Genomic DNA, 23,275 nt, shown 5'->3' with positions numbered 1-23,275 from the left:
AAAAAATCTGTATCGCAATCACGCATCGGGCCATCTGCATAAAAGGCAAGCAAAAGGTTCATGACTCACAGCCAGCTAGCCAGCCAGCCAGCCGACCAGCCGTGTGTGTGCCAGCTCGCTCGCCTGTGGCTGCCCGGTGCCCCGGCTTGTGGCTTCCGTTTTTCGCTTTACCCACCGCGTTCCGACCCGGCCGAATCACAGGCCTCGCAACACCCACTTTGCACCTGATGCTCATCACACCTCGTCTCTCTCTCTCCCTCCCGCTGCTATTTCCTCCTCCCCTCGGCCGAGGCCCCTCCGCTCCGCACCCAGCTTCCAAATCTTCACGCTGCTGCATCGAAGCTAGTTACCCTGTGCATTGCCCATCCATCTCTCGCTCCATCAAACCCCCGACCCTCATGCCCACGTGTGAGTGTGTGTGCCAGGCCAGTTGCCAGCGTCGATCGATCATCGCTGTCCTCCTCCTGTCTGAATGTAGTAGTACTACGTAGACTTCAAGTCATGTCAAAAATGCAAACACACTGCTAGGTACAAAGGGGAAAAAAAGAAATAAATAAAAAAAGAAAGAAGAAATATTAAATTTAATTTGCATCAACTCTCCACCAACCAAAATCATTGCTCCGACAAAACACAAACCGGCCACGACTAACCCACACCCCTCGCCAGACAGACACGCGCACGCCCCAATTCAACCACACCCATCTAGCCAGCGGCAGAACAGAACAGAACAGAACAGAGACGCACCTAGACCGGCCTCCCCTCCCCTCTCCCCTCACCACTCCTCCCTCCTCTCCATTCCACCACCGACCGCACCCGCACCCACACCCACACCCACACACAACTCGCTCGCTACCCCCTGCGCAAGCCGCCCCTCGCTCGCGCCCATCGCTCGCTCGCTCCCTTCCGTCCCGACACCCCGTCACAACTAACAGCCCACGCACCCATAACACGCCACGCGCGCACGCAGTACGGATTAGTGTCGCCGAACAGCGGCAGCGGCAACACACTCCCCTCCCCCAGTCCATAACACCCGCCCATTAAGAACGACGCGTGCGTCGAGGAGGTGGAGTCGAGTTAAGGCCCCGCCCCTTTCTTAGCTCCGCCGCCGCGGTACGGCGCGCGGAATATCGATGGCGATGTACGAAGTATCGACGTCGATTAACTAGGTACGGAGTATATCGAAGATTGCGCGCGGGCGCGGGCGCGGGCGGGCAGACATAACTAGCTAGCTGTTGTCTAGGTGCTCGCAATCATATCAGATCATATCATATCATAGCATAGGTAGGTAGTGCGCGTGCCTGCTGCCGCTGCTGCGGGGCGGTATGTACGTACCTGACCTACCTACCTACCCATTGCAGCGTAGGTAGGTAGGACCAAAAGATCGACGGCAGCGCTCGCTCGCTCGCGCCCGCCGCCGCCGCCGCCGCTGCCGCTGCCTAGGTAGGTGCTTGCTTGCTTGCGTGCCAGCCTGCCTTGCCTGCTGCTAGCTGCCAGCTGCCCGCCCGTCCGCATGCGCGCATGCGGACGTGCGTGCGTACGTCTGTACGTATGTATGTAGGCAGGTACATAGGTAGGTAGCGCGGGCGGGCGCGCTCGCAGCCCGCATGCCCTGCCCTGCTCTGTACGTCTGTCGCTCGCATGTTGCACGCCCGCCGCAGCTGCACGCGCGCGCGTGCTTCCGTGCGTCGTTCGAGAAGCTAGGTGCTTTGGAAAAAAAAATAAAAAAGCTTGAGGGGGTGGGGGCGGTGCCGTGGCAGCCCTATAGGGTGCTTATGTGTGTGGGTGTGTCAGTATGCGCGCGCGTCGAGCCGTCGAGCGCTGCCTGCGAGGTAGGTAAGCCAAGGCAAGGAGGAGTGAGGGTTTTCGCTGCGGCCGGCTGGGCATGGGTGCTTTGTGTTGACGTGCTACCTACTGTTGTGCTCCTGGGTAGGCCAGCTATGGATATGTAGGTGTTGTATCTGATTGAGTAGCTATGGAAGAAAGGGGGCCTCGTTGCAAGCTGTTCCTGACCAGCAAACCCAGAGATCCCAGAGCCTCATTCTCTAGCCTCGACGCAGCCGTTTTCGAGGTCCATGCGTGCTTTGATGGTCGGTCGTACGCAAGGGCACACGCCAAGTCACGCAAGCCATGCGCCGGCGGCGCCAGTCACCACGGGAACACATTATGCGCTTGGAATGATACTGCTTTTTATAGCTATCTAAGCTTTCTCGCTACAGATCCCTGATGTTTCTTTTCCCCCCGCGCGCCCCTCTCCGTCATCGGCGAGCGCTGCGACTAGCGCTGCAAAGCTCCCTGCGACGACGAAACCCCTGCGCCGGCGAAAGAATGTTCCCCCACGAAGAGCAGCAACACCTGCTGAGAAGAGAAGAGAAAAGGTAAGGTTGAAGGTGGGTTTGTGAAGAGGAAGAATAAGAAGAATAAGACAATATGTGTTAGAATGAAAAAGGATAATGGGAATGATAAGAAGGGGAAGTAGAAGTAGAGGAAGGACTCCGAAAGCAATAGAAAAAAGCAGAACACGCTTCGCACAAACTACCAAACAGAGAGAAATCACCGAGAACAAAAAAAGGACAGAAGCCTCTGGAGAGAACCGAATGTTGTACAAGGCGCAGGTAAATTGGCGAGAAGGAAAAATAAAGTAAACTGCAGCCTGGGTAAAATGGGGGCGGTAGAAACGAAAAATAGGTGTTTGTGTATGTTTGTGGGGGTGGGCGTTCCAGGCCCGTCAGTGGATGGATGGTCGCTTGACCTGAGCGCAGTTGCGCATCTGGGACCTTGTCGATGGTCCCATTGTTTTGTCAATTCGGTGCCTCTCTGAATTTTGAGGACCGGTAAGGAATCAGCCTAGCGTCGTTCAAGGCCGCAGACGTTGTTCGTTCGTTGTGTTGATCGTACAGTGGGCATTTTCAGACCCCAATTTTGTTTTTTTCTTTTTGATTTGCTTTTTATTTCTCTTGCTTTTTTCGGCGCGCGTGTCTCGCCTTGATTAATCAAAATCAAGGACTAGAGTGACGAAACGCTACCTAGTATTGCTGCATTTGGACGTCGTTCCCGCTGCTGCTGTCGTTCTGCCGGGTTGGGCTGTGAACCTCTCCGATGACAGAGCCCATGGGAGGATATTGCTCGGCCTGTCCCGAGTCGTGGCGTAAATAGTTGCTGTTGAAAGAGGAAACTTGGTGTGGAGCGCTCATCATCGACGTGTTGTAGGGTCCAGGCGCGCTAAGCGGCGACGTCTGGTAGGTAGGGAAAGTGGCAGAGTGCGGGTTGGTGTTGCTTCGAGGCGGCGCGTTGTAGTGAGCGCTGTGTTGGCTCAGTTCGATCCTCCGGGGAACAGTGCTAGAAAAGGAGCGCATCCTCGTTGCCGCGCCGGATTGGAAGCCGGGCATCTGGGGGTCTAAGATTGGTCAGTCTCTCGAGCATTTCCACGCGATTGCTCCAACTTACAAGAATAACCCAGGCTGTAGGGCATGCCACTGCGGGGCAGGTGCTGGTCGCTGATGGCAGAGCCCTCCATGCTTTGAGTCGAGTAAGGGGAAGATTGGCTCAACGTCCCATCGTTGCTATATGACATGCTGGTCCTGAGCGGAGAACAGATGGTTTCCGCGCGCGTGCGGCCACCAATCATGTCGTGGAGCTGGAGTCGTGGGATTTGGGGGTTTGAAGTGAAACCGGAAGTCGTCGGCACAGAAGTTGCGAAAGGGTTCGCCCGCTGGGGGCTTTGGTTCAAAGGTTGCGAAGAATAGCTGTAGGGGCTCGGTTCACCGGAGGCCGACACCGGTGACGAAGTATCAGTCGCTGACTGAGGTGGAGTGAAAGAAAATCCCCCAAAGCTCGAGGTGATGCCGCTGGGGGATATCTGCGGCGCCTCTGGTAGGCGACGAAGGGTGTCCAAGCTGAGTGGCCGAATCATGTTTCCCTCAGGGAAACTGGGTTGGAAAGATGCCGGCGATGCCAGAGGCGTTCCGACGCCATGGCTCGAACCAAACGGAGAATGGAGTGCTTGGGTCATGTCGAAATCGTCCGGAAGGGCCCTCGACTTCATCACGCGCTCGCGGTCGTCGCTTGTGAGACGCTTCAGCTTAGCTCTCCTGCGTAGCGATTGATCAGCAAAGTTTCGCAGATATTGTCTGAGCTTTGCTCATCTTACCTGTTCTGGAACCAGACCTGCACCTGGCGCGGAGTCAGGCCAGGAATTTCTCTGGCAAGACGTTCCCTGTGAGCCGCGTCAGGATGCGCCTGGCGCGCAAACTCGCTCATCAAGAAACGAGTTTGGTTGTGGGTGAGCCTTGAATTGGGTCAGCACTGCTCCCGTGTAGCGCCAACATGGAGGAACTGTTTTCATGAAAAACTCACCTGAAGCGCTTCATCTTCCGCTTTTGTGCCCGGAGTTCAGCTGCGGTCATGGGTCTCTGCTCGTCACCTTCGTCGTTGCTTCCAACGATCTCCCCATCATCGTGATGCTCATCACCATCAGCCCTCTCGCCACTTGGGGAAGGCGTAAGCCGGGAGACCGGGCTCGCCGGCGCCGAACCACCGAAAGTAACATTGCTAGGCTCAATGCCTTCAATGTTGCTGATGGTGATCCGTTCCCGGTTAGGGGCTGGTGACATGATCGGATGGCTTGAAGGAGCGTTGGCTTGCTGAGTAAATTCCTGCCTCAGCGGGTAGGGAACGCTTCTGTGGGTCCGCAGCAGAGGTCGCTTCTGGGCGTCAAGCGGCAACCCAGAGACATCGGAATGCATAAGCGTCATGTTGCTGTCGGGTTGACCACAAAATCCTCCTTCCAGCCTGGCTCTTTGGCTATGCCACTCGGATTCTGCGTGGGGGTTGGTGAACGCAGACATTCGCGGCGAGCTAGGCGGTGAAAGCGGCACAGAATGATTTCCGTTAACCATTGGCAATATCGGTTTCGACTTGTAGGAGAGGTATGAGGAATAAGAAGTAGAAGAACTGAGGAAAAGGACACTGGCGTCAGTGGTGTGCAGCTCGAGCATATCAGGATTGACCTACATGTTATCTCAAGCAGGATTCTGGGGCCAGCGAGATCGAATGACCGGAGGGCAAGGATTCCAGACGGGAGCGGCTACAGAGGACCTTGGCAGCGCATGTAGGTCGCAGACAGCGTGCAGTGTGCTAGTGACGGCGGTCCGAGGCTTGCCTTGTTACAAGACTGCAGAACAAACCTAGCAGTGCAGACAAAAGCAAAATGATGGCCCAATGCGGGGTACCCTTCTGGAAGAGATGGTCCTTCGGGTGAGGTTGGTGTAACGAGGGTGGCGTTGAGGGATGGTCCAGCTCCAAGAGGTCGGTATGTTTCTGATGAGGCGCTGCCTCGGGAAGAAGAAGTCGTGGTTACGGCGTCTATTTGGATGGGCTCGGCCCTGTTGCCCTATCGCAGGGAAAGATGAAGCGAGATTCCCTGCAAGATGAGGTGTCAAGGCTTTCGAAGCAAAAGTGTCAAGTTGACAACCCCGGGTGGAGGATGGACTTCGGCGTAATCTTCACTGAAGGGAGCGTGCAAAGGCGTCTCTAAGACCAGATATCTTAATCGCGCAAGAGCAAGGCTGACCAGCAAGGGCCTACGCAAGAATAGTCTGGAGCAAGCGCGGAGGAGCATCAGCAATTACTAGCAAGGAAGCGGGAGGACAGGCCATACAGAGAGACTAACGGTGCCGTTGAGCGGTGATCCGGATAAATCCACGTGGAGAGAGGTCGAAAGTCAGATCAGCGATTTCAACCACTCCGACCTAAAAGAAGAAGAAGAAGAAGAAGAAGAAGAAAAAAAAAAATGTTTCTGAGAGAGCGCTAAAGGCAACGTTTTACATTGGGCATAGCGCGGCCGGTCTCAAGTCGCTAACACAATGGCAAAGGATGACGGCGCCAGCATGCGGTACCTCGGGACGATATCCTAGGGGGAAAGGAGGAGTGACGCAGAAGGAGTCCACGAATAGTAGGCCTTTGAAATTGGAAGATGCGTGGAGGGCAAGCACATCGCTCTCGAAGCGGATGGGTCCAACTACATGGGACGGTCCATCAGAGACAGGGAGCCGAACGGGTTGCGCCGAAGAGCACAGGTGATCCGTGGCGTGCAGCGCAGGACTCGATGCCCATGGTCCGTCATTGGTGAGAACGAGGCACGGGAGCTTCAAGGACCCGCTGGGGTGAAGCAGGGCTCGGCAACGCTTGTTGCGGGGTCTTTCGCAACGGCGGGCATGACAGCTTGAACCCGGTCATCGCTAGGGAGCATCCATGATCCGGGCGGCTGTTCGTGTCCTGCCTGATTTGGTGCCCGAGTCGGTACACACCCTTCAAGTCATGGCGCTTCGCAAGCAGCACGGCCTGGGAGATTGCGTCAGGAACAAGAAATACGTGCGTCAGCCCTGAGCCTCCCAGACGCCCAAATGCTGCATGAATTTACGCCTCTCATCTGCGACTGTGAATGGCGCGGAGCGCGGTGGCCAAGCTGGGTTGACGGGAACCCCTGCTGATGCGCACGCACGATCGTTCAGACTCACCACGCGTGGCAGGCCTAGCCTGCCGTCGCGACCGGTACATCAAATTAGCGGCTCACAGATCTTTGACGGCGAGATCTTGCGTTTTGGGCAGTCTCCGGCCGTGACTACGTGAGAGCGACGGCGGTGGTGCGGAGGGAGGCGTCGAGGGGGAGGGGCCCTCTGGCAGGGCCAAAACGGCCGGAGCTCCACTCCCACGCTCACGGTCCTTACGCCATGGGGCATCGGCGGACGGCCTCGTGGCCTTGGACAAAAAAAAAGATAAAAAAAACAAAAAATAGAAGGGCTGGCAGAGGCGGTCTTGGCGGCCACGACGCCCGCGGTGCTGAGGCCAGCCGGATAGGCTGGCCCTGGGCCGTGACGCAGGGGCCGATCCACTGTTTGCTATGATCGCTGCAGATGATGGCGGCAACGGAGCCTGGGGCGGGCGTTTTGAGGCCGTTTCTCGCAGCGATCCACGGCCGGGTATGCAGCGGCCTGAGGGCAAGCCGTGCTGTCGTGTGTCAGGAGAAAAAGGCGGGAGCGGTAGGGAGGCTACGGACGAGAGCTTCAGAAGGCGTCCAGCGCGGGTCGGGAGGCAGCACACGGCGACATATGACGACGATATGGATGGTGGTGGTGCGCGGGACGAACGGGGCGTGGGGGGCACCCAGCGCGTTCGCGCGTAGCCTCGCCCATGGACGCGGGCCGAGCGAACGAGCTCGACTGATGCGCAGGGGAAATGAAGGAGTCGCTTCTCCGCCCGCGGAAATTATCGTAGGGTCCAGCGCAGAGGCGTCGCGAGGTTGGCGGCGGTTTGATGCGCTCCGGGGTAGGGCTCGCTTGGGCTGGGCGGGAGCGTGAGACTGAGAAGCGGTCCGTTTCATCTCGGGTGCTTGCAGCTGCGGATGCTTACGCCAGCCCAGTGCGTGCTGCGACGCAATCATGGATCACCGCAGCGCAGCTTGGCGCGTCGCAGAGGGTGGCACCGGAAATTCGTGGCCGCCCGTGTGCGTTGCACCTAGAGTCGCGGCCGCCCCCCGTCCCATTTGTTTCCATCTTCGCTTAAATGTTTCAACTGCTATTTATGCGCTAGGGCACCAGCCCGATCTGGGGAACAAACGCATCACGCCGTTTGCGCCATCCTCTCCTCCAGCTGATCCGTCATAGCTCCTTCGCCCATGACACCACCCACCTATGATCGACGTCCTTGGGCTATTGTCGTATTCTCGGCCGGCCCTGGGCCGATCACCCTCGCCTCGCCCTCGCCTCGGCTGCCGTTGCGCTGCCCTGTTCGGCCCGTTGTTCCTCTGCTTGCTCGCCCGCGGATCCGTCGACCCTGGTCTCCGCCGCCTCGTTGCCCGCCTCCTCGCCGGCCGCCGGCCGGAAGAGCTGCTCCAGCTGCCTGCCGTCGTCAATCCGGTCAAACAAGCTTAGCTTGTCCTGCGCCGCGATCCGCAGCGCCCTCCACGTCTTGCTGGCCTTGGCCTCCGTGAGCCCTTGCTTTTCCTCGTCCGTCATGGCCATCTCCAGGTCCAGCTCGTCGCCCTTGATGCTGTTCACAAATGATTCCGCGCTCGGGACCTTGTACCTGTGTGCCTCTCGCGTCAGCTCCGCCTCCCGCTGCGCCTCCCTCTGCGCCACTCGTCTGGCTTACCTCTCTGTGCTCTTCAGGCCTTCCAGCCCGCTGTTGCTCGCCGAGTCCGACAGGAACGATAGGTTCAGCGAACCCATGGGTGCTGCCCGAAGCCGCTTGTTGGCGCATGCTCGCTGCGCGCTCGTCTTGGCGTCTTGGAAGTCTTGTGGCGGCACGGGCGGTTGCGCAATCGGCGGGCAGTTCTCCATCTTCCACCGCACCCAGTTCTTATCTCTCGAAAGAACCGTGTCCACCATGCGGTGGTAGAACTTGCCATCGGGAAGCTCCTGCAAGTAATTTGCAACATCGTTCTTGATTCCCAAAGCCCACTCGGCCTACACATCAAATTAGCACCTTGCTGTCTCTCGTGCCGCACAAGAGTGTACTGACATCTTCCGCGCTGAGTGTGTAGCCGTATTGCACCGCCCGGTTCTGGCTGTTCACTTGTGCCAACCACTTTTGCGTTGTGTCCTTGGATCTTTCGGTTAGAGAGAGCAAGAAATCAAGAAGTATAAGTGCCTGCACGAGAATGTGTCTTTGAAAAGCTAGGTCGCTCAGCTAAAAAGTGATCAGTACAGGTATGTATGAGGTTCCTCACAAAAGTTCGTACCTCGAGTTTGAATAAATCCCTGCTCGTAAGGTACTTAGGGTTGTAAGTGCTGGCAAACTGGTCCTCTTGTTCATCCTGTTTGCGCTTTACGCCCCGATTCTCCCCAGCCTTGGCCTGAACAACCTTCGGCACGGCTCGGAATTTGTTCAGAGTGAGCTTGACCCCACGTTTGAACTCAAGGAGGCGTTCGTCGTTGAAAAGTCGTGGTGGGTTAGAAAACGATTGTTGCAGAGTCCAAAAGATAGGGTATAAAACTTCGGAATCGAGGGTTGTGTTGTCTTTAGTTGGGTCGTACTTTGTTCCTTCAGGGACTGGCGTTTCTTCGATGTTGACGGTTGGCGGCTGTGACTTCGATTCGGAATCGACTTCCATTTCATCGGCGTTTTCTCCCTTAGCAGGAGGGTTTTCTTCGAAGACGGTTGCATTTTCGACATGAAACTCGCCGCGAGAGTTGACTGAGCTCTTATCGCCCAAAGGAAAGGTCTGGAATAAGAAGATGAACACTCGTCCGCAGAACACAGCATCTTCAGCACGAGACAGTCGGCGCAACAACTCGTTACAAAAGCGCAAAACTACTATGCGTTTGCTTGCCCCAGTGGCCTGAAGGAAGTCTCCCTGGTAACGATGGTTAGCTTTGGTTGTCTGGCGGAATTCTCAATGCCAGCTTACTGCCACGAGACGTTCTCTCCGAGACTCAAGATAGTCAAAGACTCTGCGGCATCCATCTATGCTTTGGCTGTCTAGCAGGTCCTCGGCCAGGTAAAATATAAGCAGCCCATCACATTGACCTGCGGACCCATTTAGTCTAACGGTAACATGAAGCGAAGATGTGGATAAACGAACCGCGCTCGGAGCAAATCAGCACAATATCGAGAAGGTTCCAGACCTGAACAAATTCTGAGTTGTCGATAGTGGTAGTGGCCTGCGCATCAATCAGTGCTTGCAACCGGCGTTTGTTGCCTAAAGCACGTACCACGAAGTGATGCAGAAGTCTTTTCGCAGCCGTCTCAGCAACGGTGTTGTGGGTGGTTTGATTCTGGATGTTATCGCTAAGAAGCGGAGTGTCATCACTGAGCAACTCTGTGATCGATATTGAAGGCTCTATGGAGGCGCTCGACTTGATCCTCTGCGCCTTCTCCAGAAGCTGTTTGAAGCGAAGTGTCACAGCTTCGATCGAGTCTACTGGCGGTAGAGCCATCTCCAGCACTGTGGAACTCGGCGAGTTCAGGGCGGGGAAGGGCTCAGCTAGCCGCGTCGCAGCACTTCAGAGCGAAGCCTTTTGACACAAGCTAGGATCGCTAGGAGAGGTGCGAAGCAAACCCAGCACCTGGAAGTCGATCAAAATAGACCACAGCGCTGGATCCTAGTCAGCCTTTCGCGATAGGCTTCGATATGTGCGCTGGTAGAAGTCTTTGTTGGTCGTGCTTAGGACGGAGGCTCTTCATGCACAAGCTCACGTTCTCTGATCGCCGCCAAGCTTCAACAAAAACGCGCTAGTCAGCACTAGTCTACAAACGCGTCATCCGGAGATCCAGCGCGTCTTCCCGCGTCTGGCGACAAGTTTCTCCAAGTCAACAAACGCAACACCCAACTCAAGCCGATAGTCACAAGAAGCATATCCCAGTATTAGCCAAGCGACTGGTTCCTGTTATAGTTTACCATGTCATCCCCAGCGCCAAGGCTGCAGGACGCGCCTGATGATGATTTGGACAACCTGTTCAACTACGATGCCTCAATGGACGACGCCTTCAGAGACTTAGATCAACCGGGAGTCAGCGAGGAACGCTCAGGACAACAAAACAAGGAGAACACAGCAGGGCTTGGTATTGATGAGGAAGTCAAAGTAGCGAAGAAAAGGCAGCCGGCGCCTAAGTTGGATGAATCACGGTTGGTTCTGTCACGTTGTACGAGGAGATATTGCTTGAGCATATCACTGATTTTGGATGTAGATTATTGTCTGCGGCTGGCATACCGAAGCTGCGAAAAATATCAAAGGAAAGGTTGAGATTCAAAGGCAAAGGTCACGAAGTAAGTTTGCTTTGAACTGATTTCTCTATCATCGTCTCACAAATCTAGTTCTCAGATGTTGTACGGCTCTTGAACATGTATCAGTTGTGGCTCGATGATCTCTACCCTAGAGCAAAGTTCGCAGACGGATTGGCCATCATCGAAAAGCTGGGCCACACGAAGCGCATTCAGATAATGAGGAAGGAATGGATCAATGAAGGGAAGCCGAAGCCAACTGTCGAGGAGGAATTCGAAGCACCCACTCCGGAAGAGCCGGTCGAGTCAGTAGAGGACATTCAGGATAAGTCTCAGGGAGGCGAGCCGGACGGGGACACCGAAATGCCCCAGGAGTTGTCCGCCCCCGAACACACCGCCCCCGAAGACTCCGCCTCACCGAGTCGGCAATATAATATACCTGAGGAAGATGACTTGGAGGCGTTGTTAGCCGAAGAGGAGATGAGCGGTGGGCCCGCAAAGGATTCTCCGTCCGGAGCAGGATCGATGCTCGAGCGTTCGAAACCCCTGCAAGGGCAGGATGATGAATTCGCGGATGAGATGGAGGCCATGGAAGGCCTGGAGGACTTTTAGCTCCCGAGCTCGTTTCATAATGCATAGCGAGACGGCGTTCAGGTCATTGCGGAGCTCGGGCTTTCGGAACACAGTATCAGACTATCTTCTATCAACTGCCGATAATGGCGGTCGCCATTCGGCATTTGCATGTGGAAGACGCCAGAAGGACCCGGACCCGGATGGAATAAGCTTAAGGCTCATGTCTAACGGCCGAATGCACATTTGCCGGGTAAGGGAGGGGATCGACTTAAGGGGCAGGGGGGGGCCTCGTGGAGGAGGGCGGTAAGAAGCCATCTTATCTTATCGGCGAGGCGTAGGAAGGTACCTTAGGTAAGCGAGCACGGTCGTGCGTCATTACGCCCAGCAACAACATTCGACGCGGAAAACAGCCATCGCGCGTTCCCAGCCCCATCATCCGGTAACGGCGCATCGAGATGGACGACCTTGTCCGCGCTTTCGAGAAGGCTCATCTTGCTGCCGGTTCGGCCGGCAGTAATGACAGCGACTGGCTGGATTCCATACTGAATGAGCAGCGGCCACGGAAGCGTACCCGCCGTACCAAGGATGAGCTGAAGCAGAACCTAGAGAAGGAGTTTTTGACTCCTTCGACTTCATTCAATTCGCAATGGCTCAACGAGTTACAACAGCGATGGGATGCGCCCACCAATTACCCTGACATCTTCGCGATCGCGCCCACGCAAACACGCACCATCATACGTTTCACTCGCGAAGGCCTCGAAGGTCGCGTGACAGGGTACAAAGAGGTTACTGTGCCAGCAAGTAGTGCCACGGCTAAGAATTCGACGTCTCTTCTACGGAAACCAGCCAAACGAGCCGATTTTGTTCGCGGAGCCGCTGGCTACTTCCCTTTCGCACCAGGCGGATTAGACGGCGTAGAAGCCATAGCAGCGGCTGAAGATGACTACATACAAAGACAGGGGTCTGAGAAAGCAAAGAAACAAAGCGGGCTTGATCGCGTCATAAATTTTGGCGTCGAAGGTGGACTTCTTGAGGTGCCTCCTGGCTTCGCGAGGGGCATGGATCTATCTAAGAAAGCCACTGTCGACAATCAGAGCGCTGAGGAAGTAGAGAAAGCTTTGGAAGAGGAACCAGCGCCTGCTGAAGCCGCCGATGGCCTAATAGAACATGACGCTGCCCAAGCTGCTGAGACATCGGATGGGGAAGAACAGGAAGGCGAAGATGAGATTGATGCACTCTTGCCAGTAGAGTTCCCAGCTTTGGCTCCGCATGGTGCTCTCACGATGGCCTCGAACAAAAGAGGTGGCAAAGAGTGGGCGCATATGGTTGATGTCAATCGCGAGATCCCTAACTTCAGAGAGCTCGTTCCAGACATGGCAAGAGAATGGCCTTTTGAGCCGGATACTTTCCAAAAGGAAGCTATCTATCACCTCGAAAATGGAGATTCTGTATTTGTTGCAGCACACACGTCTGCAGGCAAGACAGTAGTAGCTGAATACGCCATTGCGCTTGCGGCGAAGCATATGACGAAGGCCATCTATACGTCACCAATTAAAGCTCTCAGCAACCAGAAGTTCAGAGACTTTAGAAACGAATTCGACGATGTTGGCATTCTCACGGGCGATGTTCAGATCCGTCCGGAAGCAAGCTGTCTGATCATGACCACAGAGATTCTCCGAAGCATGCTTTACCGTGGTGCAGACTTAATCCGTGACGTAGAATTCGTCATATTTGACGAGGTTCACTACGTCAATGATCTCGAACGTGGTGTCGTTTGGGAAGAGGTTATCATTATGCTGCCGGAGCATGTAACTCTCATCCTTCTCTCAGCGACGGTGCCGAATACATACGAATTCGCCTCCTGGGTCGGCAGGACCAAAAAGAAGGACATTTATGTCATTTCCACACCCAAGCGACCTGTTCCACTGGAGCACTATCTATGGTCTAACAAGGTCATGCATAAAATTGTTGATTCTGACAAGCACTTCTTGGAGAAAGGCTGGAAGGAAGCCAATGATATTCTTTCCGGCAAGGACAAAATCAAGGCTGCAGCGGGCAAAGAAGACTCGAGCTCCTCCCGGGGCGGCGGGAATCAAAGAGGCCGCGGGCAAGACCAGCGTGGTGGCAGGGGCGGAGCACAGCAGCGCGGGGGTGCGCAACAGCGCGGTAGAGGCGGACCGCCTGCCCAACGCGGACGTGGAAATATCGCTCGTACCGGTCGTGGTGGTGGCAGGACCACTGCTGCCCAAGACAGGAATATCTGGGTCCACCTCGTCCAACACCTACGGAAGGAAAACTTGCTCCCGGCTTGTATTTTCGTTTTCTCCAAGAAACGTTGCGAAGAAAACGCCGACGCGCTGGCGAACCTTGACTTTTGCACGGCTGCTGAGAAGAGCGCTATTCACATGATCATCGAGAAGTCAATCGCCCGCCTCAAATCAGAGGACAGACAGCTGCCTCAGATCAGGCGTCTTAGGGAGCTGCTGAGTCGTGGTATCGCCGTCCACCATGGTGGTATGCTGCCAATTGTCAAGGAAGTCGTGGAGATCCTTTTCGCAAGGACGCTTGTGAAAATTCTTTTTGCCACCGAAACTTTTGCCATGGGTCTCAACCTGCCTACTAGGACAGTCGTTTTTTCAGGTTACCGCAAGCACGATGGCCGCCAATTCCGGGATCTCCTGCCGGGAGAGTACACGCAGATGGCTGGACGTGCAGGCCGACGTGGTCTGGATCCTGTTGGCTCAGTTATCATCGTCACCCCGGGTGCTGAGGAAGCACCTCCGGTAGGGAGGCTGCGGACGATGATACTGGGAGATCCAACGAAGTTGAGGTCACAATTCAGGCTCACATATAACATGATCCTCAATCTTCTTAGAGTAGAGGCATTGAAGATTGAGGAAATGATCAAGCGGAGCTTCAGCGAAAATGCGACGCAGGCTCTGCTTCCCGAGCATGAGAAGGCAGTCAAGTTGTCCGAGGAAGACCTTGCAAAGATCAAGCGCGAGCCCTGCGATATCTGCGATGTTGACTTGGAGCTTTGTCACGATGCATGCATGAAATATCAACGACTGACGAACGAACTTCATCTAGCAATTCTAGCAACTCCTGTTGGTAGACAGGTATTTGACACCCGGCGTCTAATTGTTTACAAGAAGGTAAGACGGTCAATGATCACTAATAGTTTCGTGAAAACCCATCTGATTATTTGTTTTAGGATGGTGTGCGTACAGCTGGCATGCTTCTCCGGAGCGGTATCAGTAAAGGGCATGAACCTACTGTCTCTGTGCTGGAAATCAGTACAAATGCCAAGAGGCAACCAAGCGACCTTCTGCCATACCTTCCCGAATTTGCTCACTTGTTCGGTTCTTTGCCAAACAATCCAAACGACATGAGGCTTAAGACAACAACGGTACCTCTCAGCGACGTCGAGTGCATTACGGTAGCACACATCAAGGTTAACCAGCCCTTCTCTCATTCGACTTTTTTACAATCTATGAAAAACAGGAAAGGTAGTGTTAACTTTTACTCAGATTGATTTAGCGGAGGTGTTGAAGAATGATCCAGAGGCGCTTAAGCTCGCCCGAGGAGAGTTCCAGCCGCTCTGCCAGTCGTGGAATTACGAAGACTGGAGCGAATTGAACATATCGAAATTTGTCAAGGATCTTTCCTACAGGAATGTGCTCGATGAACGCAAGAAGCAGGCGGAATATACCCAAACCCGCGCCTGCTTGAAGTGTCCAAAATTTCTCCAACATGTAAGTGGACACTAGTCTCTGATACGATCCGCGTTTCGTGTTTTCTCCCGCCCTATACTGACCGATCCGTGTACGTAGTTTGCCATGCAGCATGATGAGTGGCTGATCAAGGAAAACATTGCACAACTCCGTCAGCTTATGTCAGACCAGAACCTCCAGCTACTACCTGACTACGAGCAACGGATATCGGTACTAAAGGACCTAGGCTTTGTCGATGATAAGGCGAGGGTCGAGCTGAAGGGCAAGGTGGCCTGTGAGGTAAGCTTCTTCGGACAATCTGGCGATTGACCAAGGCTGACATTATCGTCGCAGATTCACTCGGCCGATGAACTTGTCCTCACTGAACTGATCCTGGAGAATGTGCTTGCTGACTATGAGCCGGAGGAGATTGCAGCACTGCTCTCGGCATTTGTGTTCCAGGAGAAGACGGACGCAGCGCCAACGTTGACGCCAAGGCTGGAGCAGGGCCAGGCGAAGATTGTGGAGATATCCGAAAAGGTCAACCACATGCAGACGCTGCACCAGGTGATTTTGTCAGCGGAAGACTCGAACGACTTCGTCAGTCGGCCCCGGTTCGGTATGGTGGAGGTTGTGTACGAGTGGGCCAGGGGCATGTCTTTCAACCGTATCACGGACCTGACAGACGTCATGGAAGGGACGATCGTGCGAGTTATCACGCGGCTGGACGAGACGTGTAGGGAGGTCAAGAATGCGGCCCGGATCATCGGAGATCCCACGCTGTACACCAAGATGCAGACATGCCAGGAGTTGATCAAGCGCGACATTTGCAACGCGGCCAGTCTGTACCTATAAGGGAGGAGGGCGGACACGCGCTGACTTGGCCGGGGACGGGCGCGAGTCGGGGGGAGCACGTTTTTTCTTAGCATGTGGCAAAGGATAGATAGCCGGTAGCTCTGCGTGCCAAATTTCACTACTTCCCCAAGAATCCGCGGGCGTGGGATATTCCTGGGCGGGCGTCAGCAAGGGAGGCGTCGGCGGTCTGGCGCAGCGATCTTCCGACCAATCACCGCCGACAAGGGTCTTTTGTTGCCGATACCTGCGATTTCGTTCCGCGGCGCACCAGGTCTTGACAGCCCCTCTGCCACAACGTCGAGACGCGGTGCTCACCCTCGGAACACCCCCCGCGGCCCTTACTGTCGTCGCTGCTTGCGTGCACACACCGTGCTTTTCTTGTACCCGAAGGCCCAGCGAGGTCCTTCCAGTCGCACGCCGTGGACCGTCCCATTACACCACCAACTCTCGAGTCCGGACCACCACCACAAGAATTTCAACCATGGACCCAGCGGCCCTAAGAAGTCGCATCCAGGCCACGCTTGACACCAACGCTGATGCGCGCCGTCAAGCCGAACTGGACCTGAAATATGTACGCTCATGCTCCAACCGGTCCCCGCTGAAAAATTCTTGATTAACATTTCCTAGGCGGAAGATCAGCCTGGTTTCCCCGACGCGCTGCTGAATATTCTCGAGGCCGAGCAAGAAGCTGGCGTTCGCCTTTCAAGTACCCACCGCCCCGTCCTCCTCGCTGAAGCCCTTTCTAACTAACCCTCCCACAGCTGTCGTCTACCTGAAGAACCGCGTAACGAAGGGATGGTCGCCTGCCGAGGACTACTCCCAGGCAAAGCCGATACCTGAGGAGGAGAAGGCAAACTTCCGGAATCGTCTCGTTCCCGTCCTTGCCGCGTCCACACCTCCCATCCGCGCCCAGCTCATTCCCACCCTTCAGAAAATCCTGGCTTACGACTTCCCTGCCAAGTGGCCCGAATTCCTCACCATTACGCAGGCGCTTCTCAACGCTGGTGATGCGAACTCGGTTTTCGCTGGTGTTCAGTGTCTCCTCGCAATATGCAAGATCTACAGGTTTAAGGGTACCGAGGAGAGATCGGAATTCGACGGAATCGTTCAGGTTACCTTCCCGCAGCTCTTGAACATCGGCACGCGGTTGGTTAATGAGGAGAGCTTGGAGGCTGGCGAGATGCTGAGGACGATCCTCAAGGTCTACAAGCACGCGATCTACGTGAGTCCACTTGGATGGAGATCATCATGGGAGGAGAAGCGCACTGACACGAATAGTTCGAACTGCCTGCACCGCTTCGCGACCAACAGACCATGGTTGGCTGGTGCACTCTTTTCCTGAACGTCGTCGCCAAGGACCCTCCGGCAAGCTCCATGGTCGAGGATGTGGAGGATAGGGAAACGAACCACTGGTGGAAGGCGAAGAAGTGGGCTTATGCCAACCTCAACCGACTGTTCGTCAGATACGGCAATCCCCAGACTCTCGGCAAGAGCAGCGAGATCGACTACTCCCAGGTCGCCAAGACCTTCCTTGAGAACTTCGCGCCGGAAATCTTGAAGGGATATCTTCAGCAGATCGAGAAGTGGGTCGCCAAGACGACATGGTTAAGCAAGGCGTGCCTGTCGTACACGCTCGCTTTCTTGGATGAATGCGTCAGGCCCAAGTCCATGTGGAACCACCTTAAGCCTCACATGGAGGGCTTGATCTCCCACCTCATCTTCCCGGTTCTGTGCCAGTCGGACGAGGATATTGAGCTGTTTGAAACGGATCCCCAGGAGTACCTTCACCGGAAGCTGAACTTCTACGAGGAAGTCTCTTCGCCCGATGTCTCTGCCACCAACTTCCTCGTTACCCTCACCAAGGCACGCAGGAAGCAAACTTTCGTCGTTCTCAACTACATCAACGGCATTGTCAGTGCTTATGAGTCTGCGCCGGATGACCAGAAGAACCCGCGGGAGAAGGAGGGTGCTCTGCGCATGATCGGCACCCTTGCACCAGTTATCCTGGGCAAGAAGAGCCCAATTGTGGACCAGGTCGAATACTTTTTCGTTCGTCACATCTTCCCTGAGTTCCGCAGTCCCCATGGCTTCCTCCGCGCGCGTGCTTGCGACACACTGGAGAAATTCGAGCAGCTCGACTTCAAGGACCAGAACAACCTTATTACCATTTACCGTAACATCCTGGAGTCCATGGCTGACCCGGCACTGCCTGTCCGTGTTGAAGCTGCGCTCGCTCTTCAACCTCTCATCCGTCATGAGGTCATTCGTACATCCATGCAACAGAACATTCCCCAGGTTATGCAGCAACTGCTCAAGCTCGCCAACGAGGTTGATGTCGACGCGCTTGCGAACGTGATGGAGGATTTCGTCGAAGTTTTCGCGGCTGAGCTCACACCTTTTGCGGTGGCCTTGAGCGAACAGCTGAGGGACACCTACCTCCGTATTGTGCGCGAGTTACTCGAGCGTAACCAGCAAAAGGACGACGACGACACGTATGGTGATTATCTGGATGACAAGAGCATTACTGCCCTTGGTGTCTTGCAAACTATCGGCACTCTTATCTTAACCCTTGAGAGCACGCCCGAGCTCTTGTTGCACCTTGAGACTATTCTCATGCCGGTAATCTCCATTACTCTTGAGAACAAGCTTTACGGTAAGTCATTTTTCGCACGTCACCGTAGATAAAACTGACCCCAAACTCTAGATCTGTACAACGAGGTCTTCGAGATTATCGATAGCTGCACCTTTGCCGCCAAGAGCATTTCTGGCACTATGTGGCAGGCTTTCGAGCTTATTCACAGGACATTCAAGGCCGGTGCTGAACTGTACCTTGAAGGTATGTTTTCTGGGGTCGACAACCCTACGCCAGACTCGCCATTTATATACTCATACATCAAAGATATGCTTCCCGCCCTCGAAAACTTCGTCACCTACGGCTACGACACCTTGATGGTACAGCGCGCTTACCTTGAGGCGATCATCGATATGATCCGCACCATCTTTAAGGATGACAAGGTTGGTGGTGTCGACCGTATCTGTGGCTGCAAGCTGGGCGAAATCCTTATGCTCACCATGCGCGGTCACATCGATGAATATATTCCGGAGTTTATCCAGCTCTCCATGATGGTGTTGACCAACGAGGAGCCCAAGGTTAAATCATATAGGATACACCTGATGGAGATGGTGATTAACTGCATCTACTACAACCCGCGTCTGGCCCTCCACGTCATGGAGAGCAACGGATGGACCAACACCTTCTTCAGCCTCTGGTTCTCCAGCATCGACAGTTTCACGCGTGTTCACGACAAGAAGCTCTCGATCGCTGCTATTACTTCTCTGTTGACTCTCAACGCTTCCGAGGTGCCTGCCAGCGTGCAGCAAGGATGGCCTCGTTTGTTGACCGGAATCGTTCGTCTGTTCCAGACGCTTCCTGCGGCTATGAAGAGTAAGTTGGAATATTCACTTTTTTACTCGCCAACATTTCAACTAACATGATTTCTTAGACCGTGAAGAAGCCAAGCGCGAAGAAGACTTTGGCTTCTCGCAGGATTACGATGATGAGGAAGAGGAGGAGGAGTGGGAAGGCGACGGTGATTGGAACAATGAGGGCGACGAGGTCGAAGACATCAAGGATGAAAGCACCGCATACCTCGAGTTCCTCAACGAGGAGGCCCAGAAGTTCACCGCCATCGACGACGAGGATGACGACGAGCTTGAGGAGGAGAGCCTTCTCGAGACTCCTCTCGACAAGCTTGAGCCTTATGGTCTCTTCAAGCACGCCCTGTTTGCGCTTCAGTCCGAGCAGCCTCAGCTCTACCAGAGCTTGACGAAGGAGCTCAACCCCGAGGAGCAGCAGGTTGTCGAAGGCGCCGTCCACCAGGCCGATGTCATTGCCCAGCAGCTCCAGGAGATTGCCAACGGTCAACCGCCCACTCTTGCATAGACTTGTCTAGGCAGTGTCTGTTCGATAACTGGCTTGGAATTTCTGAGTAGCGTCGATTGCGGCGGCAGCTCTTCTTCACACCCCCTTTTTCAGCGATGCATTTGGACCACAAACTGGCGTTTGTTTTTTTTTTTTTTTTTTTTTTTTTTTTTTAAACAAAAAAAAAAAAAAATAAACAGCAGTTGAGGCTGTTTGTTTTTTGAAGTTTTGTCACTCTTGAAGTTCCCACTTTTGCTTTTTTCCACAACGGCGCGGCGGCAGACAGAAACGCAGGTACATCATCATGTTCATTGCGAACACACTGGGGGGCTCAAAACGGAACACGCGACGACAGAGCGGAGAGAGATGAGAGAGCAGCAAGAAAAGCGAAAAAAACGGGCCTCGCGCAAGACGAGGTGCAGCGACGGACGATTGATTAGGTCAATGCTTATGTAGTTTAGGTAGCTATTCCCCCTCGAAACTCACCACAACCCCTCTTGAATTCCTATTAGCAGCCGGCAGAAAATCCCATGCTTGATTGGGCCAACGTCATCCATTCCTATCTCTCAAATACCCTCTCTCTTTCCTCTATCCCTACCTACCTACTTCCTAGATGGTTCTTTTTCGAAAGAGAGCGGAGGGGAGGCGGGTCTCGATCTTATTTTGTTTTCTTTTATCCTTTGCTTTTGGCTTTGCAGTCTGCACGCCGCTGTGGCGAAGGGGAACGCAGGGCGTGCGTGCCAGCGTGGGGCTGCTGAGATGGCGATATAGACACGAATGGATTCATTTTTCCCCATGATGCTTCTACATGTTACTTTGTTGCTGGCAATGTGGTTTGCTTGTTGGATGATACAAATAGCTATCACCGTAAATTGTTTTTTGTCTTACAGTTTGAGAAATGAGGAAGAATAGGTATGTATGCTTTATTGTTGTTATTGTTGTTACAAGTATGGAAGGCACATACATGGTAGATGAGAATCAACAACTAGCTGTGCAGCTTCTTTGTAATCAAGAGACATGTAGAGCATAGGCACGCCAGAGTGGCGCGATACATCCATCCAACCAGCCATTCATCCATCCACGGTCTAGCATGTCTGACGGGATGCCTGAGGCGCTGGTAAATGCAACGGTGGCAGCAAGAAAGAGAACCAAGCGCCTCCTTCTTTCTCGCACGCCTCAACATCTGGCAGCAGGCCTACAGGAGGAGCAAAAAAAAAAAAAAAAAAAAAAAACGCCACGGCAAACGCCTTGCCTCCATACCACACAGGTAGGTAGTCCCTAGTAGGAACCTAACAGGTGTCGTTTGCGGTTTGATCCAACCAAACCCAACGCTTACATCTACCTCCACCGCCACACACAGACATCAGCAAGCCCCCCATCACCAACACCGCCCCCGTCAGCCTCACTCCCACGCAGCAGCCCACCCACTATCAATCAATTCAAAATCAACCAACCAAACATCCTATACCCACACTGCACACACACAGTACACAGTACACAACGCGCCCTCGGGCTCCGGCTCCGCCCCCAAAATCCCTCTCTCGTAAGTATTACAACCCCCAAATCCAACCCAGGGCGCGCGCGTGCCCGGCGGAGATGGGAGTGGGAGCCCCCACGTTGCTGCTGCTGATGCCCCTCCGTCTGTCCCACAGCCCACAGCCCACTTCTCCTCCCCGCCGGCGGGTGGAGCACTTTGCTCGCTCGGTCGGCATCGGCACGCATCGGCGAGTCGGACACGGGCGGTGCACGCGTCTTTCTGCTCCCCCCTCGATGTCGTTCGCCTTCTACAATATTATACAATATTGCTCGCAGAAGTGAGGCGCGCGGAAAAAAGTGTGCACGGCGGCGTCGCGGGCCTGAACGCTTTGCATGCGCTTGGGCCGCGGGGAGGGGAAGATGCCGTTTGCGCTGCTGATGCTGCCCGGTATTATCGTCGTATGCATGGGTTACGGCAGGTGTATCGTAATCGTTTTCATTTTTTCTTTACTCCAGCAAGACAAAAGCAGGCAAAACAACCCACCCAACTCACCTGCACCTGCCTGGGTTCAGCATCCTCCTTCCTCCTCCTCTCTCGGAGATAAACCAGGCCGCGGAGCGAATTTGGGCCGCGCGAGCGCGCGTGCGCCGCGAATTTTAGAGAGGCAGTAGACTTGTGGCTTTTCCGCCAGCGCGGCACCACGACTTGCCGCCAGCCAGCAAGACGGGACAGCCAGCCAGGCGAGCAGGAATGAAGGAAGCGAGGCAAAGCAAGCGTGCAAAGGGACGTGGGACCCCAAGGAAGGGGAAGGGGTGGGCACGCACGCCGCACGCTCGCGTGGTGGCCCGCCCGGCTACGGTGCCGGTCGGTGGGTGGGGCGCGCGGGCGTAGGGCTTCCCGGGCGAAAGGCCGCGAATGTCAAGAATGGGTTGCCAGCCCAAGGCAGCGACAGGGAGGAGGAGCGACGATGGATTCGTAGGGAAGGAATGGGAGCACAGAGGGTGTTCGTGCCTGAATATCGGACGGCGGCGGCGCACGTGACGCGGATATGGCAGCAGCGGCTCTGCTTTGTGGTGGTGGTGGTGGTGATTAGCAGTCACGTGCAAGTGAGGGGCGCCCTCTCAGCTCTCTTTCCGTCCCCTGAGGTGTGAAAGGTCGTCGATGATCGGCGCGGGGCCTGAGAAGTGCCACGGCCACACGACCCACGCCCACCACCAGAGTGCTGCCCGCTGCCCCTCTCTCTGACGAACGTGGCTCGCGGCGGGCTGGCGGCGCCATCGCGCCTTGCCCTTGCGCAGCAGCGCCAGCAGCAGCGCCAGCAGCGACGCCAGCAACAGCACCACGGACGCGTCGTCGTCTTCGTTGTCGTGGCGGTTGATGCGCGCGCTTCCTTCCTTCTCTTCCCTGATGACTGATGGCTTATTGCGCACCGCTGACTGGCATTGTTGGTTGCGCCCAGCCAAAAAACAGCCCACCTCGCGCGCGTCGTTTGCGTCAGCAGTCAGCAGCACAGCAAAAGGACGGAGATCCAAGACCAAGAAGCGCGGCGGCAAGCGACGGCGGAGCGTGCGCGCTCGCTGGCTCTCAACAAATCGAACCAGGGAAGCGCCAGCCGCTGCCGCCGTTCGCTGGAGAGGCGCGGCTGCCGACGGCGTGGTGCCTGGCTCCCAGGGCAGGGCAGCAGGGCTCATCAGGGCTCGGCAGGGCTCAAGGCAGGGCCGGACATGGAAGAGAAAAGGGTGCTTAGGGCAGCAGCAGGGCTGGCTAGCAGCGGAACGCAGGCACTCGGGGCGGCGATGACATCGCGCTTTTTCGGCACTCGATCGCGCCTAGCGAGCGGGCTGTTCGGCCTCCACTCATCGTTCGATTGCGCCCGCCAAGTTTACTCGAATGGGCCGAAGCTGCTGCTCACCGCCGGGCTTGCTGCCTGTTTTTGCAGAAACGAAGAGGGGTTCGCTCGCGGTCGGTGTTGGGTGTTGGGCGGAGGGGTAGGTACGTAGTTACCGAGGATCGAA

General features: G+C 55.2%; 10 protein-coding genes across 10 annotated transcripts; 5 read left to right on the top strand and 5 right to left on the bottom strand.

The window, feature by feature from the left end:
- Window positions 1-173: 173 nt before the first annotated feature.
- K452DRAFT_284505 (uncharacterized protein) lies at window positions 174-812 on the top strand. The gene has a single exon (XM_033539950.1). The coding sequence runs from the start codon at window positions 228-230 to the stop codon at window positions 489-491; it is 264 nt and encodes an 87-aa protein (XP_033400829.1). The 5' UTR covers window positions 174-227; the 3' UTR covers window positions 492-812.
- On the bottom strand, window positions 537-1,314 carry K452DRAFT_134787 (uncharacterized protein). Its single transcript, XM_033535325.1, has one exon. It carries the CDS (start codon window positions 1,023-1,025, stop codon window positions 582-584), a length of 444 nt encoding a protein of 147 aa, XP_033400828.1. The 5' UTR covers window positions 1,026-1,314; the 3' UTR covers window positions 537-581.
- A 1,709-nt stretch (window positions 1,315-3,023) lies between these two features.
- K452DRAFT_265751 (uncharacterized protein) lies at window positions 3,024-4,895 on the bottom strand (the record flags this gene model as incomplete). The annotated part of the gene is made up of 4 exons (XM_033538762.1): window positions 3,024-3,394; window positions 3,445-4,088; window positions 4,148-4,285; window positions 4,354-4,895. The coding sequence occupies 4 exons, from the start codon at window positions 4,893-4,895 to the stop codon at window positions 3,024-3,026; spliced, it is 1,695 nt and encodes a 564-aa protein (XP_033400827.1).
- A 1,926-nt stretch (window positions 4,896-6,821) lies between these two features.
- On the bottom strand, window positions 6,822-7,542 carry K452DRAFT_134832 (uncharacterized protein). Its single transcript, XM_033535327.1, has one exon. It carries the CDS (start codon window positions 7,436-7,438, stop codon window positions 7,016-7,018), a length of 423 nt encoding a protein of 140 aa, XP_033400826.1. The 5' UTR covers window positions 7,439-7,542; the 3' UTR covers window positions 6,822-7,015.
- A 197-nt stretch (window positions 7,543-7,739) lies between these two features.
- Window positions 7,740-9,935, bottom strand: K452DRAFT_295661 (uncharacterized protein; the record flags this gene model as incomplete). Its single annotated transcript, XM_033541840.1, has 7 exons — window positions 7,740-8,082; window positions 8,149-8,462; window positions 8,518-8,685; window positions 8,738-9,352; window positions 9,407-9,525; window positions 9,581-9,659; window positions 9,711-9,935. 7 exons carry the CDS (start codon window positions 9,933-9,935, stop codon window positions 7,740-7,742), a joined length of 1,863 nt encoding a protein of 620 aa, XP_033400825.1.
- A 381-nt stretch (window positions 9,936-10,316) lies between these two features.
- Window positions 10,317-11,421, top strand: K452DRAFT_265744 (uncharacterized protein). Its single transcript, XM_033538761.1, has 3 exons — window positions 10,317-10,624; window positions 10,687-10,765; window positions 10,814-11,421. The coding sequence occupies exons 1-3, from the start codon at window positions 10,398-10,400 to the stop codon at window positions 11,330-11,332; spliced, it is 825 nt and encodes a 274-aa protein (XP_033400824.1). The 5' UTR covers window positions 10,317-10,397; the 3' UTR covers window positions 11,333-11,421.
- A 298-nt stretch (window positions 11,422-11,719) lies between these two features.
- On the top strand, window positions 11,720-15,989 carry K452DRAFT_265741 (uncharacterized protein). The gene is made up of 5 exons (XM_033538760.1): window positions 11,720-14,448; window positions 14,508-14,747; window positions 14,824-15,048; window positions 15,127-15,306; window positions 15,361-15,989. The coding sequence occupies exons 1-5, from the start codon at window positions 11,749-11,751 to the stop codon at window positions 15,859-15,861; spliced, it is 3,846 nt and encodes a 1,281-aa protein (XP_033400823.1). The 5' UTR covers window positions 11,720-11,748; the 3' UTR covers window positions 15,862-15,989.
- A 163-nt stretch (window positions 15,990-16,152) lies between these two features.
- Window positions 16,153-19,957, top strand: K452DRAFT_316224 (uncharacterized protein). Its single transcript, XM_033543944.1, has 7 exons — window positions 16,153-16,432; window positions 16,489-16,567; window positions 16,623-17,083; window positions 17,140-18,514; window positions 18,566-18,697; window positions 18,761-19,306; window positions 19,365-19,957. Exons 1-7 carry the CDS (start codon window positions 16,343-16,345, stop codon window positions 19,802-19,804), a joined length of 3,123 nt encoding a protein of 1,040 aa, XP_033400822.1. The 5' UTR covers window positions 16,153-16,342; the 3' UTR covers window positions 19,805-19,957.
- Window positions 19,958-21,010: 1,053 nt separating this feature from the next.
- On the top strand, window positions 21,011-22,040 carry K452DRAFT_284491 (uncharacterized protein). Its single transcript, XM_033539949.1, has one exon. The coding sequence runs from the start codon at window positions 21,380-21,382 to the stop codon at window positions 21,599-21,601; it is 222 nt and encodes a 73-aa protein (XP_033400821.1). The 5' UTR covers window positions 21,011-21,379; the 3' UTR covers window positions 21,602-22,040.
- A 341-nt stretch (window positions 22,041-22,381) lies between these two features.
- On the bottom strand, window positions 22,382-22,951 carry K452DRAFT_295657 (uncharacterized protein; the record flags this gene model as incomplete). The annotated part of the gene is made up of 1 exon (XM_033541839.1): window positions 22,382-22,951. One exon carries the CDS (start codon window positions 22,949-22,951, stop codon window positions 22,382-22,384), a length of 570 nt encoding a protein of 189 aa, XP_033400820.1.
- Between the last annotated feature and the right edge of the window lie 324 nt (window positions 22,952-23,275).

This window comes from Aplosporella prunicola (assembly GCF_010093885.1).
Source record: "Aplosporella prunicola CBS 121167 unplaced genomic scaffold K452scaffold_5, whole genome shotgun sequence".
NCBI lineage: Eukaryota > Fungi > Ascomycota > Dothideomycetes > Botryosphaeriales > Aplosporellaceae > Aplosporella > Aplosporella prunicola.
This window is presented reverse-complemented; position numbering and strand designations above follow the sequence as displayed.

Excerpts from the sequence above, each read along its gene's own strand:
- K452DRAFT_284505 (XM_033539950.1), top strand. The coding sequence starts at position 228 with ATGCTCATCACACCTCGTCTCTCTCTCTCCCTCCCGCTGCTATTTCCT.
- K452DRAFT_134787 (XM_033535325.1), bottom strand. The coding sequence starts at position 1,025 with ATGGACTGGGGGAGGGGAGTGTGTTGCCGCTGCCGCTGTTCGGCGACA.
- K452DRAFT_134832 (XM_033535327.1), bottom strand. The coding sequence starts at position 7,438 with ATGATTGCGTCGCAGCACGCACTGGGCTGGCGTAAGCATCCGCAGCTG.
- K452DRAFT_265744 (XM_033538761.1), top strand. The coding sequence starts at position 10,398 with ATGTCATCCCCAGCGCCAAGGCTGCAGGACGCGCCTGATGATGATTTG. Across the intron at positions 10,625-10,686 it reads CCTAAGTTGGATGAATCACG|ATTATTGTCTGCGGCTGGCA; the intron begins GTTGGTTCTGTC and ends TTTTGGATGTAG. Across the intron at positions 10,766-10,813 it reads TCAAAGGCAAAGGTCACGAA|TTCTCAGATGTTGTACGGCT; the intron begins GTAAGTTTGCTT and ends TCACAAATCTAG.
- K452DRAFT_265741 (XM_033538760.1), top strand. The coding sequence starts at position 11,749 with ATGGACGACCTTGTCCGCGCTTTCGAGAAGGCTCATCTTGCTGCCGGT. Across the intron at positions 14,449-14,507 it reads GTCTAATTGTTTACAAGAAG|GATGGTGTGCGTACAGCTGG; the intron begins GTAAGACGGTCA and ends TATTTGTTTTAG. Across the intron at positions 15,307-15,360 it reads AGGGCAAGGTGGCCTGTGAG|ATTCACTCGGCCGATGAACT; the intron begins GTAAGCTTCTTC and ends TTATCGTCGCAG.
- K452DRAFT_316224 (XM_033543944.1), top strand. The coding sequence starts at position 16,343 with ATGGACCCAGCGGCCCTAAGAAGTCGCATCCAGGCCACGCTTGACACC. Across the intron at positions 17,084-17,139 it reads TCTACAAGCACGCGATCTAC|TTCGAACTGCCTGCACCGCT; the intron begins GTGAGTCCACTT and ends TGACACGAATAG. Across the intron at positions 18,698-18,760 it reads TGCTGAACTGTACCTTGAAG|ATATGCTTCCCGCCCTCGAA; the intron begins GTATGTTTTCTG and ends CATACATCAAAG.
- K452DRAFT_284491 (XM_033539949.1), top strand. The coding sequence starts at position 21,380 with ATGGGAGTGGGAGCCCCCACGTTGCTGCTGCTGATGCCCCTCCGTCTG.